Below are 15,576 nucleotides of genomic sequence, written 5' to 3'. Positions count from 1 at the left end.
TAAGCCATGCAGATGCTGCCACCATCCCAGTCCCTGGCCCCTGCCACCCAGGTGTAAGGGAGAGGAATGGGTTCCAGGCGGGGATGCAGGACGATGCAGCAGCTGGTCCCGTGTGAGCACAGGCCCCTTGGCGCCCATTCTGCTTCCTCAGAGGCTGAACTTGTGTTTGCTAAGTATGTTTGTGCTAGAATCGTGAACCTGCAAACCAAGGGGTCCTTTCGTCACTCTGCTTACCTTGAGAGGACAGACTACCTCTTCCTCTTCCTCCTCCTGTCTCAACAGCTGCCCCATCTGAGTAATTCCAGCATGGGTAGAACCCACTCAGAACTGGGGAGCTCAGGCATTCCCAAGACTCCATTCCACTCCAGTCCCATGAGATAAGAGGCACACACACACACACACACACACACACACACACACACACACACACACAAACACTGCTTATATGCACCCTAGTTGGATTGACAGGGGACCTTTTTCCAATGTGGGACTGTTTCCAAGGGAGAGCCGAGCTGGCAAAAGCCACTCTAAGAAAAGATAAGTCTGTAGGTGCTGGGGGGCGGGGGGGGGGGGGGATGGCTCCTAGGGTGGAGATTGATGGGAGGAGGCTTGGCCTCCCTGAGAAGAAAATGACTAGACTTGACCGAACGGGGTGGTGCCCTCTGAAATGAGTGGGGATTTTAGAGGGTCGACAGGAAAGGAAGGACATCTTGGCCGTAGTACCTTGGGGACTATAGTGTGTTTGTGGGGGGCGGGGGGGGGGCGGTAGGGAAGGGAATGCGCACCTTTTCCCTGCTGACCAGTGCAGAGATCAAGTCTTGCTGGGTAGCCACCTCACGCATATCTAAGGAGGACCCGCTCTCCAAGGACAGGGCTTTGGAGGCATGCCTGTGTAACAGCTCCTTTTCCTGCTCCTGGTTGTAAAGGATGGAGCGCACCTCCTCCACGATCCTGGGGTAGAAGAGACGTTGTATTCCTTGGCCAAGCCCTTCCATCTCTCCCCTGGTGTGCACCCTCCCCTTCTCCCCTTTCCTTCTTCCCTCACTGCTTCTGAAGCATCCCTAAGGGAGACCCAGGTCACACAGGGCCCTCCTGGGAGAAAGGCACACCCCGAAGGTCAGGACACCAGCTCCTGAGCTGGGAAGCATGAACTATGGGCGAGTTCCTTAGAAAATGGGCTCAATGAGGCCAGGGCCTGCTCTGCCTCCCCAGTACCCTCCCCTACGTGTTGAGCTCCTCTCGGATCTCTTTGTACTCCGCCAGGTTCTCCTGTATTGCCTCAAGCACCAGGCAGAAATTATCGCAGGTCTTTTCTGTGAGGTTGCACAGGGGACCCCCAACCAGCGGTTCCTGGGGGAGGCCAGAAGTCTCCTTGCGGGCCTCCATACAGTGCACCAGTGGCAGGTCATCAGCCCAGTCCTCTTCATCTTTGCCTGTCTGGGGACAGTCGATGGAGAGGGATAGACAGCTCAGGGTCATGTGACTTTAGAGAGGATGCCTCTCTTAGGACATGCCCCTTTTAACCGTATTTGGTATTATAACATTTTATGTTATTTTATCTGTGCATCCTAGGGATGGAACCGAGGGCCTCCAGCCACCTAGGCAAGCACTCTAACACCGGTCCTCAGCTCCAGTCAATTTTAGCCTCCCTACCTTGCTGTGATAACTCCATCAAGCGCATACCATAAGGCCCTCTCAGATCCCTTTAGAAATTCTCACCCCAGCAAGCCTTTAAAGCCCCTACCTACTCTGAAGTGATGATGGTCTTGGCCTTCTGACCTTTTCAAAGGTCCACTTTCTCCTTTATCTTTTGCAAGTTCTACCAAGTAAATACTGGGTAGCCAACATTTAAGTTCTTTTTTCTTTTCTTTCTTTTTTTTTTTTTCCTTCGTTTTATTTTGTTTTGCTTCTCAGGACAGGATTTCTCTGTAGCCTGGCTTGAACTCACTCTATAGACCAAGCTGACCTCAAACTAAAAGATCCATCTGCCTCTGCAGGGATCAAAGGCATGTACCACCACACTCAGCCAAGATTTATTTTTATTTTATGTTTATGAATGTGTTGTCTGCATGTGTGTAAATAAGTGCACCATGTAAGTAAGGGCACCATGTACATGCGATACCTGTGGAGACCAGAAGGTGGCTATGGATCCCCTGGAACTGGAGTTACAGACAGTTGTGAGTGGCCATGTGGATGCTGGGAACCAAACCCAAGTCCTCTGCAAGAGCGGTAAGTACTCTTAACCACTGAGCCAGCCCTCCAGTTCATTTATTGAGCTCTTACTTAAAAGCACTCTTCAGACCCTATATGATTCTCATGAAAGTCTTGGCAAGCAGGTACTGTTATCATTCCCATCATAGAGAAGAACTTCAGGATGCCTTGGGTAAATGCCCTAATGACACCCCATTGCTCAGCTTTGAATTATTATGGCACATCTAGGGATCCATACCCAGCCCCCGGGAGCTTCAGTCACTGAGTGGACATTACAGATACGAAGGTCTTGCCTCCAGGTTTTGGAGTTGGCTTTTTATGTGTGTGTGTGCAACACACACACACACACACACACACACACACACACACACACACACACACACACACACACACAAAGTCACTCATGCCCACGCTCTCCTCCCTGCGGTCCTCCCCCATCCCACGCACCTCACTAAACGTTATCTGACGCTGCTGTCCCTGCTCTCCAATCTTCATCATCTGTTCCAGATTTGTGGTCACGACGACGACAAACAAGTTGAGGCCGATGAACGCTCCGATGGTGATGAAGATAGCGAAGTAGATGGCACCTCCGACTTCCATCGCGATCTCCCTGTCCTCCATCCTGTGGACGGCAGTCGGGAGCGCCATCATTTCCCTGGCCCTTTAAGCCTCGGTTTCCTCTTCTTTCAAACAAGGCAATTCTATTTCCCACTCCTGCTGGTGGCAGAAGCAGCTCTTTACTGAGACCTGCTGCATGACCCGACAGCAGGGCCAACTCTAAAACCAGTCCTCCAAGGAGATCTGAAGTCAGCACTGTCAAGTGCAAGCCATACTTACATACACCGTAAGTAGAAGCGCTCTACGCCGCACTGCATTCTAGAAGAATGCTACCGAGTTTTCTAGACTGATCCCCATGGCACTCTATGAGGCAGTCAATATTGCACTGTAGTCTCTAATTATGAATTAGTAAACTGAAGATCAGAATCCCAGCACTCAGGAAGGAGAGGTAGAAGATCAGGAGTTCAAAGCTAGCCTGGGCTACCTGAGTTCCGGTCTCAAAAACAAAACAAAACAAAGCAAAACAAAAAACAAGACTGGGAGGGAAGCTAGGTTGGCAGTGTTGGCCTAGTGTGCACGAAGCCCCAGCACAGCATAAACGGGCGTGGTGTGCCTGACTGTGATCTTAGCGTTGGGGAAGTGGGAAGAGCAGGAGATCAAGGCTAGCCTGGGCCACACCAGACTCCACTTCAAAATAAAACAGACAAAACAAGCCCCTCCAACTTTTAAAAGCTAGAGGTTGGAGCTATAGCTCAGTAGTAGAAGGCTTGCTGAGCATGCTTAAGGCCCAGAACTACAAGAGACATACGTAAACAAATAAATAAACTAGTCTCCATGGCCCACATCTGTAATCTCAGCACTTAGGAGACTAAGGCAGGAAGATCACTTCAAGTCTGAGGCCAGCAGTGGAATAGTTTGTCTAATGTCACAGAGCCCGTGCAGAGGAAAGTACTCAAAAGGCCGGCGCAACTTCACTGTGTAGTCCATGTAGCCCAGGCTGGCCTCAAACAGAGATCCACCTGCCTCTGCCTCCCCAGTGCTGGGATTAAAGGCGTGCACTACCAAGCAATGGTGCTCTGGGTTCTAACACCCCAGCTTTTGTTACTGCTTTTCATTTGGTTTGCTTTGGTGGTATTTTTAGGGTTTTTTGTTTGTTTGTTGTTTTTGTTTTTTGCGACCAGGTCTTACCATGTAACTCTGTTTGGCCTGAAATTGACTATATAGACCAGTTTGACCGAGTACTCACAGAGATTCTCCTGCCTCTGCCTCCTGAAAGCCGGAGTTAAAGGTGTGCGCTACGATGCCAGTTTTTTTTTCCTTTTTTCTTTTTTTTTTTTTTAAGACTGGTTCTCAAGTTAGCCCAGGCTGGCCTCCGACTGTGTAGTGTAGGTGAATGGCACATATCTTGGTTTTTGTAGTTCTGGGGATTGAACCCAGGCTAGGCAAACACTCTACCTACTAAGCTCCATCCCCAGGTGCCTTCCTTTACACCCCACCCCCCTTTTCTCTTCTTTGAAACAGGGTCTTATTACAGCCCAAGTTGGCTATAATTAACTTGGACTCCTGATTCTCCTGCCTCTGCTTCCTGAATGCTGAGGTGTCTACTACCTGGGACTGCAGAACCCCTTTGCCTGCTTGGCTTCTACTTCACAAAGGGGAGTGGGATGGAATGAAGTTGGACTTGAACCTCCAAGAAGCAAAGACTAGAACACAAAAATGCCCTTGGGGAGCAGGTCTGAGAATGAGTGCTTTGAAACCCAGACTTTCCAGGACTCTAGGAGGTTTGTGGTGCTGCTCTACTGCAAGCTGGAGACCTCCTCAGAACCTCAGGCACAACCTCAGACCTGTTCCCTGGCCCAAGGTCGAGCCACACAGCTCTGTAGCATAGCAGAAGTCTCCACGAACAGGGTCAGGCGGCCCTGTGAATGTGTGAAGCTTCTGTGGGAACAGGGTTCAAGTACCACAGGGCCAAAGGCCCTGCCCCATGATTTCCTTGTGTATTCACTTCCTGTGAGGCCAGTTTCATCGAAGTCCCAGGAGCCCCTCTCAGTTTCCCTCACCTCCAGGAACTCCAGCCCTGCCCTAGCCAGAAGGAGATGAAGCCCAAGACTCATCTGTCCTCACTGGAAGTCACTGTAGATGTCCAGCCATCCATCCTGGGTGATGCAGATGAAGAGGGTGTACAGGGCAACCCCCATGTTCTGGAAATGCTTGGGCACGAATGCACCAAAGAGTGTGACCCCAAACACAGAGAAGACCTGTCAAAGAGACCAAAACCCACCTCACTTCACCCAGTGGCCTTGGAGCTTGACAAGACCTGCAAATTAATGCAAGTAAATGCTGCCAGGGATCCCCACAAGGATTCAGAGCCAAGCCCCTTGCTTCCCTAGGCATCCATCTCCACCCTACAGGTTCTATTCAGGGAAGGAGATAGGCTTGGGGCCTGGGAGACACTGACCAGCATGAAGAAGAGGATGAGGGCCACAACGTTGGCCAAGTCTGGCACCGACTGCAGGATGACCCTGATGATCTTGGCTAGGGGCTCCACCGCCATGCACACATGTACCAGCCGAAGTGCCCTGTGGCAGAGCCTCTCAGAGGTGCCCTTTGACCCTTCCAAGAACTTTTCCTTCTTGTTGCCTCCCTCCCACCAACCTCCCCAAGGGGAAGAGCTGAGCCCCAGAGGGTACCGACTTCCCTTTTCACTCCTGGGATCCGAACAGATACCCCCCTTACCTTCGGAGCTCCCCACTCACCTGAGAGGGTAGGTGATGGCAACTATGTCAAGTTGTTTTATGAAGAACCCCATGAACAAGAGAAAGACAATTGCGAAGTTGAGGATGTTCCAGCCGTCCTGAATGGGGGAACAGCCCAAAAAGGTCTATCAAGCCCAGCCCATGGGAGCATCCCGTCTGCCCTAACACAATGGAAGACTCAATGTTCCTCTAAGAACAAAGCTAGCCAGCTGCCATCTCCTGGTTGTCACCCCTGATGTACCACAAACACATACAATCACAGTCCTATGCCTATGAAAACAACCATTCTCAGAGACTCACAGAGAAGACACACACACACACACACACACACACACACACACACACACACACACACACAGACTAGCTCCTTAGCCAATGATGATCTGTATAGTTAGGTGACTTCAAAACTCCTGGATGCTCCTGCCTTAATGTGAAGTGTGACATACACTATAATTAATAAAATTAAAGTAGCTAGGCCTGGTGGTACATGTCTTTAATTGCAGCACTCTGGAGGCAGAAGCAATTAGATCTCTGTGAGTTTGAGGCTAGCCTGGTCTACAGAGGGAGTTGATACCCTGTCTTAAAAATAATAAATATATAAATACAAAAGAAGTTGAAAACAATGAACGTGCCCAGCAATAAGAGACTGATAGAATAAGCTACTGTACATTCATCATGTACTAATATAGAAAGATTACCAGGATCCCATACGTACCAACTAATCGCAAAGCATTGTTTGTGGTAGGCTACCGTCAGGAAAGGGAGCACTAAAAATACATGCCTATTTGCCTAGGATTTAAAGCAACAGCTGAGAGGATAAACAGGCTCTAAGAAGATTACCTAAGAGGCGAACGGAGGCAAGACAGGGTGAGGGACTGGATCGGATCCAGGACTGCGTGGCTTTCTATAGAGTTTTGGTCAACGTGTGACTGAAGTAAATGTTCAAAAAGAAATCCATATTTTAATGGAAGATGCTCTTAAATTTGGGAGGCAATCCAACAGACTCAAGACTTCCTCACATCTTAGAGTCTGGGCCACAACACCGCACACACGGAGACACAAGTCTGCCTCTCTCTGTGGAATCAAGGCCTGTAATCCCAGCCACTTAGGAGACAAGGGTGCAGGTTGGGGGTGTCACAAGTTCAAGGCTTGTCTGGGCTACAGTGTAAGGGCCATCCTGGAAAACTTAGTGGGGCCTTGTCTCAAAGTAAGAAGAGGGCCAGGGAGTGGGTGAGTAAGTAAGCCTAGTGTGGTGGTCTGAATGAGAATTGCCTCATAGGCTAATCTATTTGAATGCTTGGTCACCAGGGAGTGGAACTGTTGGGAAGGACTAGGAGGTGTGGTCTTCTTGGAGTAAACATGGCCTTGTTAGAGGAGGTGTGCTGCCAGTGTCTCTCTCTCTCTCTCTTCCTGCTCCCTGTGGATTCTTGTGGATCAGGATGTAAAGCTCTCAGCTACTGCTCTGGCACTATGCCTTTCTGCCTGCCACCATGATGATCATGGACTAACCCTCTGAAACTGTAAGCAAGCCCCCAGTAAATGGTTTCTTTATATGAGTTGCCTTGGTCATGGTTTATCCTCAGGGCAGTAGGACAGTGACTGAGGTACCTGGTAAGTTTGAGACCCTTGGTTCACTAGGAGTTAAAACAAAAAGCCTAGCCAAGCTGGGCTACACATCCACCAAGTATTAAGCTCCTGCTGTATGCCATATCTTGACCTGTTTTCTGAGGATACAAGGTTTTGCCATGCTGGGCTCATAGACTCTTTTGAGGGAGGTGGACAGAGAACACTCTTTAACTCTGCCAGAGAGAGTTTCTAGAACCCAAGAAGGAGAGGCAGAGTAGCAGAAGCCTAGCCTGGGAGAGACCTCCCAAAAAGAAGACATCCCAAGGAGCCAGTTCATGATTTTAAAGTGAGGGGAGAGGGAAAATCAGAAGGGAAACATGAAAATTACACAAAACTCAAATTGCATTGTCCACACGTGAGGCATTTTCTTTGTCTTCTGGGGATGGTGTCCTACTATCTAGCCCAGGGAGGTCTTGAACTCCTGACCCTTCTCCCTCAGCCTCCAGATGGCTGGGATTATAAGTGTGCATTACTGTGCTTGGTGCAAGTGGAGTCTTACTGGACTAGAGCCGATCTTAGTCCAGTTCAGTGAGAGGCTGAGCCAGGGATATCGCTAGAGCTCAGGAGTGTGGGGTCTGGGCGACATAGTAAGACCCTCAAACAAACACCTCATCGACACACCTGGGGGCAAAGCTATGCTGGAACACAGCCACTCCCGTCCATCTGTGTTCTGGCTGTGCTGTGTGCGGCCTCACAGAGGTGAGTTGTTGCAACAGGGACTAGAGCCTATAAAGCTTAGAATACAAATCACTGAGCTGGGCAGGGGTGGTGCACACCTTTGATCCAGCACTCGGGAGGCAGAGGCAGGCGGATCTCGCAGATCTCTGTGAGTTCAAGGCCAGCCTGGTCTACAAAACTAATTTCCAGGACAGGCAGGACTACACAGAGAAACCCTGTCTCAAAAAACCAAACCAAACAAACAAGTCCCCCGCCCATAAAACAAAACAAATTATTGCATTTTAGAAAAAGTTCGTGGAGTCCTGATCCAGAATCATGTAAATTAAGACAGATACTCTCAATTCCTTGATTCCATCTCCAAGATACAGAAACCTGGGTTTGCATAAATAGAGAGAGCTTGGGAGGCAAGAGCAGTGGTTCAGACACATGGACGGGGCACTTCCTGAACTACATATATTCTGCCCTATTACAGACATACCTGAAACCTCCCTCATCCCCTCACACTGATACACTCTCTCTCCATATAAACCCTTTATTTTGCTAGGCAAAGACTTGATGTGCTGCAGCCACGGGGTGGGGGTGGGGGGTGAGGGGACAGTAATGACAGGAATTCCCGGGACCTTACCTTCCAGAAAACGCAGAAGCCATTGATCCAGCCGAGGAGAACCTCACACATAAGAATCGTCAGCACAATGTCGTCTACGATCGAGAAGAACTCATAGTGTTTCTATGTGGAAGACAGAGAAAAAGAGGGTGAGCAGGGTCTGCGCCAAGCTGGAGAGAGGGGGTGTGGGTGAGGGTACCCCGGCTACTCTTCCTCCTTAGCATCTCTATGGTTTCCTTTAGGGGACACTTTTTGCACATATGCCAAGCAGTGCTAAGACCCTTCACATATGGTGTCAAGCGACTGTCAACACTATTTTGAAAGGTAGTTTTCTGTTCTGTCACATCTCACAGATGGGGAATTAGGAACCTGGGTGCATATGACTGGCCTTCACCCCAGCCTCTAGAGTAGGCTATTTGGGAAAGGGAGGTGAGGAAGAGCTAGACAAACTCCGGTACTGAAAACAACAACAACAACAACAACAACAAAAATAATAATAAAAAACAAAAACCAGGCATGCCCTCCGCCAGGAGCAGCAGGACCCCAGACCTAGGGAACTTCTCAGCTACTCTGGTCCCAACTACCCCTGTGGCTGCAGCATCCAAGTTGTCTGGGCCAGGTTGGAGGTGCCCTCCCTCTGTAGATCCAGGACATGTACCTTGGGTGCATCAATAGGTGGATGGATAATTAGGGTCTGTCCAAAACCAAATCCACTTCTGCCCAACCTCCACCTTGTACTCTTAGCGTCCTTATAGCCGTGACCCACTCCCCATAACCGGCAGTCCATGGAGTCCACCCCAGCACACCAGTCACCTTGCCTCTTTCTGCACTCCAGCAGCCAGCAGAGTCCCTGTCCCTCATGGGGGCCTCCTGCTACCCACACTCCCTTCTGCCCACCCACGGCCTTCTCGAGTCTGATCTTCATAGTCACAAACTCCACACTAGGGTTCCAGGCTTGGCTTTATTTTTCCTGTTCTACTATATTTTTTGAGACAATCTCATGTAGCCCAGGTTGGCCTCAACTATGTAGCCAAAGATGTCCTTGAATTTCTGATTTACTAACTGAACTACATTCTTAACCCTTATTCCAGCATTTTCAACCGAGACCCATAATAAGAGCTGGGTTTTTTTTGTTGTTTGGTTTTTTGTTTGTTTTTTGTTTTTCGAGACAGGGTTTCTCTGTGTAGCTTTGTGCCTTTCCTGGATCTCGCTCTGTAGACCAGGCTGGCCTCGAACTCACAGAGATCCACCTGCCTCTGTCTCCCAAGTGCTGGGATTAAAGGTGTGTGCCACCACCGCCCAGCTAAGAACTGTTTTTAACACTTTACAAGGTGGTTCTCAGGGACTGGCAAGATGGCTCAGTGGAGAAAGATGCTTGCCTTCAAGTCTGACAGCCTTAGATGGATCCCACAGCGGAAGGAGAGAGCTGACTCCTGCAAGTTGCGCTTTGACCTCCATATTCTTGCGATGGTACATGCACACATGCACGCGCGTGCACACGCGCGCGCGCGCACACACACACACACACACACACACACACACACACACACACACACACACACACGAAAGAGAAAAAACTGTAATGCTGCCCCCTCTGTGCCCTCCCCGCTCCTCTCCTTTTATCTCCCAGCTCTATTTTCGCTATCAGAACGCTGGACAATGAACTCATAACCCAACAATGGCTTGTGCATGAACCTCCACTGTCCTCGCTGTGCAAGCTACGTAGGTGAGTTGCTGCCATCCACCTGCTCTTGGGGAGGCCAGGCGCACTAACTCTGGGGACTGTCTAGTCTTTATTAGGCCTACTTCTCACCATGGCTTGTAGCAGGAATCTTAAAAGGTTCTTATAAAATCAAACCTGAGGCCAGTTATTGGGGTGAAATACTGGAAGGTCAGAGAGACAGAACAAGCCACAGCTAACCTCACCTGGCCAACTTCTCAGCTGGTCTTGTTTCCTCAGACTGGAAGCTTCTTTGCTCTCATCCCAATGGCTCTTAGCTGAACTGCTGCTAGAAGCCTGAAAGCTTAACCAGCCAAATGCTTGTAGTTTCTGGTCCTCACGCCTTATATACCTTTCTGCTTTCTACCATCACTCCCTGGGATTAAAGGCTGCTTTCTGGGATTAAAGGCGTGTGTCCCCATGTCTGGCCGTTTCCAATGTGGCCTTGAACTCACAGAGATCCAGAGGGATTTCTACCTCTGGAGTGCTAGGATTCAAAGTGTGTGTGCCACCATTTTCTAGCCTTTGTATCTAGTGGCTGTTCTGTCTCTGACCCCAGATAAGTTTATTAGGGTGCACAATATTTTGGGGAACACACCACCACCACAGTGGCTGGCCCCTACTGCCTGCTTCTTTGACTGTCCTTTCTTGACTGTCACTCTCCTGAGCTCCCAATTTGCCACCGATCATGCCTTCTCAGTCACCTTGCCAGCTCCCCCTCCATTCCCACCCGTTATTGGAAACACGTCTTGGCTCTCTCCTGCCTTCACTCACACTCTGCATGGCATTTCCATTCAGCCTTAACCCCTGTCCCTTAGACACTGGCAGCTTTGAAGTCTCCATCTCCGGTCCTGTGCACCTGCAGTCTTTCGATCATTTGGGTTTTCAAGACAGGGTTTCTCTGTGTAGCCCTGGCTGTCCTAGAACTCAGTCTGTAGACCAGGCTGGTCTCGAACTCACAGATCCACTGCCTCTGCCTCCCGAGTGCTGGGATTAAAGACATGTGCCCCCATCACCTGGCTAGCACCTGCAGTCTGTTAGATCTATTGACTCTTCTTGAGCTCTCAAAAAATATGGACACTTCATAGCCCCTCAAATGTCCTGTACTGACCTCTGCACTCTTCTCTAAACATTTTTCTCCTGCGTCTCCATGTCCCAAGCATAGCACCAGCCCCGACACTGTTGCTCATGCCACAAACTCAACCTCCTGCAGTCTCTTTGTCTACACGCATAAAATGAGGATATGTAGTAACAGAAGGTGGCACATAGCAAAGGCTCACTAAATATGAACTAGCAATGTAAATCATCAGAAAAGTCCATGGGGTTGGGGACATAGGCTAGTGGTATAATGCTAGCCCAGCATGTGCAAGGCCCTAGGCTCAATCCAAGTACCATGGGGAGGAAGCAGAAGAACCCAGGGATGTGACTCAGTGGCTCTTCTCACATACTTCCGTTGTCCTGGTCGAGATCACATGCCTTTCACCTGGACATCTTTCACTCATTTTGACCCATCTCCTCTCAGTCTTGGCCCTCTTCATTGCCTTGTCCACACTGTGCCTTTTTATAGGATTCTTTTCTGGGGGCTGGAGAGATGGCTCAGCAGTCAAGAGCCCTGGTTGCTCTTCCAGAGGACCTGGGTTCAATTCCAGCACCCACATGGCTGCTCACAACTGTCTGGAACTCCAGTTCCAGGGGATCTGACACCTTCACACAGACATGAATGCAGGCAAAACACCAATTCACAGTTTAAAAAAATCTTTTCTTTTCTTTTAAAAATATGTATGTTGTGTGTGTTAGTTTGTCTGTATGTGTAGCACACACATGTAGATGCCCTTGGAGGCCAAAAGAGAGCGTCAGATCCCTGGAATTTATGTTAAGCTGCCTAATGTAGGTTCTGGAAACCAAACTCCTGTCTTCTGCAAGAGTAGCAAATGCTCTTAACCACTGAGCCATCTCTCCAGCCCCCAGCCAGTGCATTTTCTAAAACGCACATGGTCATTTCACTTCAATGCTGTTTTAAATCCTTTCCTGCCTTTTCAATGGTGTAGGATACAAACTAGCTCCCTTGACATAAAGATCATATGTGATCTGGCCACTGACCACCTTTCTGAACTCATCCATCACCACCTGCATGGACATGCGTGCGCGCGCGCACACACACACACACACACACACACACACACACACACACACACACCTCATAAGAAATCAAACTGCACTTAGGTCTTAAGTCTTAGGAGGAAGCTTCAGGCTTTCAAATTTGTCCTCAGCTATATGTACAGTGAGTTGTAAGACATCTGGGTCTATATGAAGCCCTGTCTAGAAAAACAAACAAATGAAAAAGCAAATTAAACCTCATCAGGCATGGTGGCATATACCTGTAATCCTAGCACTCAGAACCTTGAGGCAGGAGGGTTGTAAGTTTGAGACCAAGCTGGGCCTCATAGTGAGATCCCTGTCTCAAACTAACTAACTAGATAACAAACAAACAAATAATAAATAAAACCTAAAACAAAACAAGAAATCTATCAAGTGTGGTGCACATCCGCAATCTACGTACTTACAGGGTTAGAGCTGGACTGCCATGAGTTGGGGGGCAGCCAGGGCTACATGGCAAGTTTGAGGCAAACCTGGGCTCTCGAGTTGGACACACACATGAAGAATTCTCTCACTGTTTCTTCTTTTCTCCTCCTCCTCTTTTTCTTCGCCCCCCTCCCTCTCCCCCTCTGCCTCTCTCTCCCTCTCCCTTTCTGTCTTTCCCTCTTCCTCCCTCCCTTCCTTTCTTTCTTACACAGGTATCATAAAGTCTACTCTGGCTTCAGATTTACTATGTAACCTAAGCTGGCCTTGTACTAAAGACACTCCCCCGCCCCCCCACCCACCCATTTCGGATCCCTGAATGCTGGGAGCCTCTGTGTAAACCACCTCAGCAAGCTCCAATGTTCTGTTCCTTTTTCTTTCCTTTTCTTCCTTTTTAAAAACCTCTGTATGTATGATGTGTGTGGGTGTGCAAGTGCGTGCCTGTGTGCTTGTGTGTATGTGTATGCAGACCTGCCTCAGTGTGTGTATGGAGATCAGAGAACAACCTTAAGAGTATTGGTCTAGCTGGGTGGTGGTGGTGGCGGTGGTGGCGCATGCCTTTAATCCCAACACTTGAGAGGCAGAGGCAGGATCTCTGTGAGTTTGAGGACAGCCTGGTCTACAGAATGAGTTCCAGGATAGCCAGCGCTACACAGAGAAACCCTGTCTCGAAAAAAAAACAAAGGGGGAAATTAAAAGAGTATTGGTTTTCTCCGTCCACCTTGAGGCAGGGTCTCTCTTGCTGTTTGCTACCATGGTGAGTACTCCAGGCTAGCTAGCCTGAGAGCTTCGGGGGGATTCTGCTGTCCCTGCTTCCCATGTCCACACAGGAGGACTAGAATCACAGACCTACACCAAACCATGGCAGCCAGCTTTTATTCGGGTTCTGGAGATCCATACTTGGGTCTCCAAGCCCAGGTCCTTTGGAAGAGCAACAAGCACTCTTAACCACTGAGGCATCTCTCCAGCCCAAGAAGTCTTTCTTGACATGCAGATCCTATGCAAGGTCGATGGAAACAGACTTTTTTTTTATTTACTTATTTGAACATAATCTCACTATCTAGCCTGCCTAGCCTGGAACTTGCTACACAGACAAGGCTGGCCTCTAATTCAAGAGATCCAGCTGCCTCTGCCTCTTCCTCCCTAGCATTGGGATTAAAGGTTTGCTATACCAGGCCCATTTGGTGACCAGACTTTTGAAGAACATCCAATCCAAACATCATACACAGACAAGGAGCCAAGGACCTGAGAAGGAAGCACCTTGTCCCAGGTCAGAGCGAGTAGAGGGAGAGATCAGGCCAGCATCCCACCTGACCAAGGTAAGAGTTGGTACGAATAGCAATGGTGATGGCGTTGGTCACCAGCAGCAAGGCCAGCAGCAGCTGGAAGGCAGGATGTCGGAGCAAGTGCTTGACACACAGTGTAGTGATGTACTCCTGCACGTCCCAGGCATCCTGGAAGGGGATGGAGACCTTCCTTTGACAGGTGTCACCAGGGGTGGCCTCTACCTGGACTCTTTACTCCCTCTTCCCTGTGAATTGCAGGGGGAGGGGAGGCGGGGGGGGGGGGGGGGGGGCGGGGCGGGGGACTGCCCTAGAGGGTGATGCTGTTGCCTGAGTTCATGAAATGCTGGTTTCCATGAAGAAGTCACAACAAATGATCATCAAGAGAGGGTCACTACTGGGGACCTTTGGGGGCCTTGGGGCTCTGCTGGTGAGTGGCTATCACAATATAGGGGTTCCTATGAGAAGCCGCCTCCACGGGCATTAGCTCCTAGAGAAGGTCCTCAGGGAGGACCTTTAAAGGGTAGAGAGCTGCAGAAGGGAACTCCGGGGTGGAGGTCACCTCAGTCTCCACTCTGCCTGTCCCTACCTTCCTCCTTTCCTACCTTCTTATCCATGACGTCCCTCCGGTTGATGAGCACCTGCTCCTCATGCCGGCCCATGCCTTCATAGGTGTTTTTCTACAGGGGATAGGAGCAGGCCTTCAGTGTGACCACGGCCCCTGCCCAACCCAGGATGCCAGCTTAGTGACAGCGCCAGGCAGGGGCTCCCTACCGTAGTGCCCGAGGGTTTCACACTGCCGGTTTCTGGCCGATGCATCCCCCATTTTTGGTTTTCGGACATCTTTGCTCTGATCCCTTCTCCTCAAAGCTTTGCTGCAGGCCGTCTCCCTTCCCCTTGTGGTGAGATCACAGAGGCAGCTGTTACCACACCCTTCTGTGTTCCACCAAGACATTCCAACCTGATTTAAAAAAAAAAAAAAGCGAGGGAACCAGGTACTCCGCCACCGGCTTCAGGATGGGGTCAGAGGTTAGAGGCTGGTGGGAATAGGTCCAGACTCCCACGGCATCTGAATATAGTAAACCGAGGTCCCCTTTCTGGATCCAGGTGCTAGAGGTGAGGCTGAGTGAAGGGGAAGAGATGCCCGGGATCCCTTGCCTTCAGCTACCTGTCCCACAGCTGCCCAGCCGGCCCTTCCAGAAAGGTAAGTTTTCTTATCTACTAAGTGAGTGTCCCTCCCTGGGGCTAGGATAGGGGAGCAGGTCTGACCTCCCAGGACTAAGGCAAAAGGATGCATGACCACAGAGCCCAGCACCCTGGTACAGGAGCCTTGAGTGTATACCTCAGGGTAATGAGCTACACAGGGAGCTTGTCACCCACCCTGTGACAGACGGCACTCACTCTAGCCGGACAGCTCTTCACCTCTGTGTGTGTTGTGGGGAGGGGATGTCTGTAAGGGCGGTGCGGATTCCCACTTCTAAAGCAAAGACACATGGGTTCATTTTGGAGAAATCAACTTTATTTGGTGGAAAAGCATCTCTCATGTAAAATAAACAGTCA

General features: G+C 49.8%; 1 protein-coding gene across 1 annotated transcript; it reads right to left on the bottom strand.

Annotated features, from left to right (window-relative positions):
* Window positions 1-147: 147 nt before the first annotated feature.
* Window positions 148-14,835, bottom strand: Catsper4 (cation channel sperm associated 4). The gene is made up of 11 exons (XM_052715558.1): window positions 14,791-14,835; window positions 14,622-14,696; window positions 14,044-14,187; window positions 8,455-8,556; window positions 5,526-5,623; window positions 5,228-5,348; window positions 4,894-5,027; window positions 2,659-2,833; window positions 1,226-1,437; window positions 786-951; window positions 148-198 (listed from the first exon to the last, which is right to left on the bottom strand). Exons 1-11 carry the CDS (start codon window positions 14,833-14,835, stop codon window positions 148-150), a joined length of 1,323 nt encoding a protein of 440 aa, XP_052571518.1.
* Window positions 14,836-15,576: the final 741 nt, after the last annotated feature.

The sequence above is a fragment of the Peromyscus californicus genome, unplaced genomic scaffold (genome assembly GCF_007827085.1).
Source record: "Peromyscus californicus insignis strain IS unplaced genomic scaffold, ASM782708v3 Scaffold_5__1_contigs__length_169319896, whole genome shotgun sequence".
NCBI lineage: Eukaryota > Metazoa > Chordata > Mammalia > Rodentia > Cricetidae > Peromyscus > Peromyscus californicus.
This window is presented reverse-complemented; position numbering and strand designations above follow the sequence as displayed.